This window comes from Limulus polyphemus, unplaced genomic scaffold (genome assembly GCF_000517525.1).
Source record: "Limulus polyphemus unplaced genomic scaffold, Limulus_polyphemus-2.1.2 Scaffold892, whole genome shotgun sequence".
Classification (NCBI taxonomy): Eukaryota; Metazoa; Arthropoda; class Merostomata; order Xiphosura; family Limulidae; genus Limulus; species Limulus polyphemus.
The window spans coordinates 285,339-286,400 of NW_013666502.1; the positions used below are offsets into that span (position 1 = coordinate 285,339).

Consider the following 1,062-nt stretch of genomic DNA (forward strand, 5'->3'; position numbering starts at 1 on the left):
CCGATTAATTACCGTTGATATAATTGTCTTTGTTAAGAATAATTCACCCATAAAAATGGATAAGTTTCTTAAAAAGAAGCATGACATTGATGAATGTAATCCTGAAAGTGAGCAAACCTCAAATGTGGAAAGTTGTTCTTGTAAGAAAGCAAAACCGCGACCGACTCATAAATATGATGAGAGTTATTTAAGCTTTGGCTTTTCTTGGACCGGAAATGTTGATAATCCGCAGCCAGTATGTTTAGTTTGTGGAATAAAAATGTCAAATGAATCAATGCTCCCTTAGTAAACTTGGTAAACATTTTAAAAGTAAACACTATCATTTACAAGACAAACCCACAAGTTATTTCAAGAGAATGTCCGAACAGCAAGGAAAAGCAGCTGATTCTTTTAAAAGTTTAATGACTGTTTCTGATAAAGCCCAAATTGCTTCTTACCAAGTCTCAGAACTGATCGCACAAAATATGAAAGCTCATACTTTGGGTGAGTCACTTATTTTGCCTGCTTGCCAAAAGATTCTCAGTACGATGTTAGAAAATGAAGCAGCTATGAAAATAAGCAAGATACCTCTGTCCAATGATACTGTTAACAGGCGTATTTTGGAAATGCCTTCTGATATTGAGAAAAATGTATGTGGTAATAAACTCCAGTGTTCTGATTTTGCACTGCAAGTTGACGAGTCAACCGACATTACCAACAAGGCGCAACTCATAGCATTCATTCGTTTCATTAACGAAAATCAAATAACAAATCAGTTTCTTTTTTGCAAAGAATAAAGTCTGACTACAAAAGGTGAGGACGTTTTTAACATCCTGAATAACTACCTTGATAAATGGCAGTTATCGTGGAAATCGTGTGTAGGCATTTGCACAGATGGAGCTCCTTCTATGATAGGCTGCAACAAGGGTCTTGTATCTTTTATAAAGGAACAAAATGAGAATGTTATTGCAACTCATTGCTTCCTTCATAGAGAGGCTTTGATGTCAAGAACATTAGGAGAGGATTTAAGAGAGATTTTAGATCAAGTTGTTCAAATGGTGAACTTTATTAAAACAGGACCAG

General features: G+C 35.4%; 1 protein-coding gene across 1 annotated transcript; it reads left to right on the forward strand.

The window, feature by feature from the left end:
- The first annotated feature begins 356 nt into the window (after window positions 1-356).
- Window positions 357-776, forward strand: LOC111086169 (protein FAM200A-like). Its single transcript, XM_022387905.1, has one exon. The coding sequence runs from the start codon at window positions 357-359 to the stop codon at window positions 774-776; it is 420 nt and encodes a 139-aa protein (XP_022243613.1).
- Window positions 777-1,062: the final 286 nt, after the last annotated feature.

Bases quoted from the DNA above. Each gene is read 5' to 3' on its own strand.
- LOC111086169 (XM_022387905.1), top strand. From the start codon at position 357: ATGTCCGAACAGCAAGGAAAAGCAGCTGATTCTTTTAAAAGTTTAATG.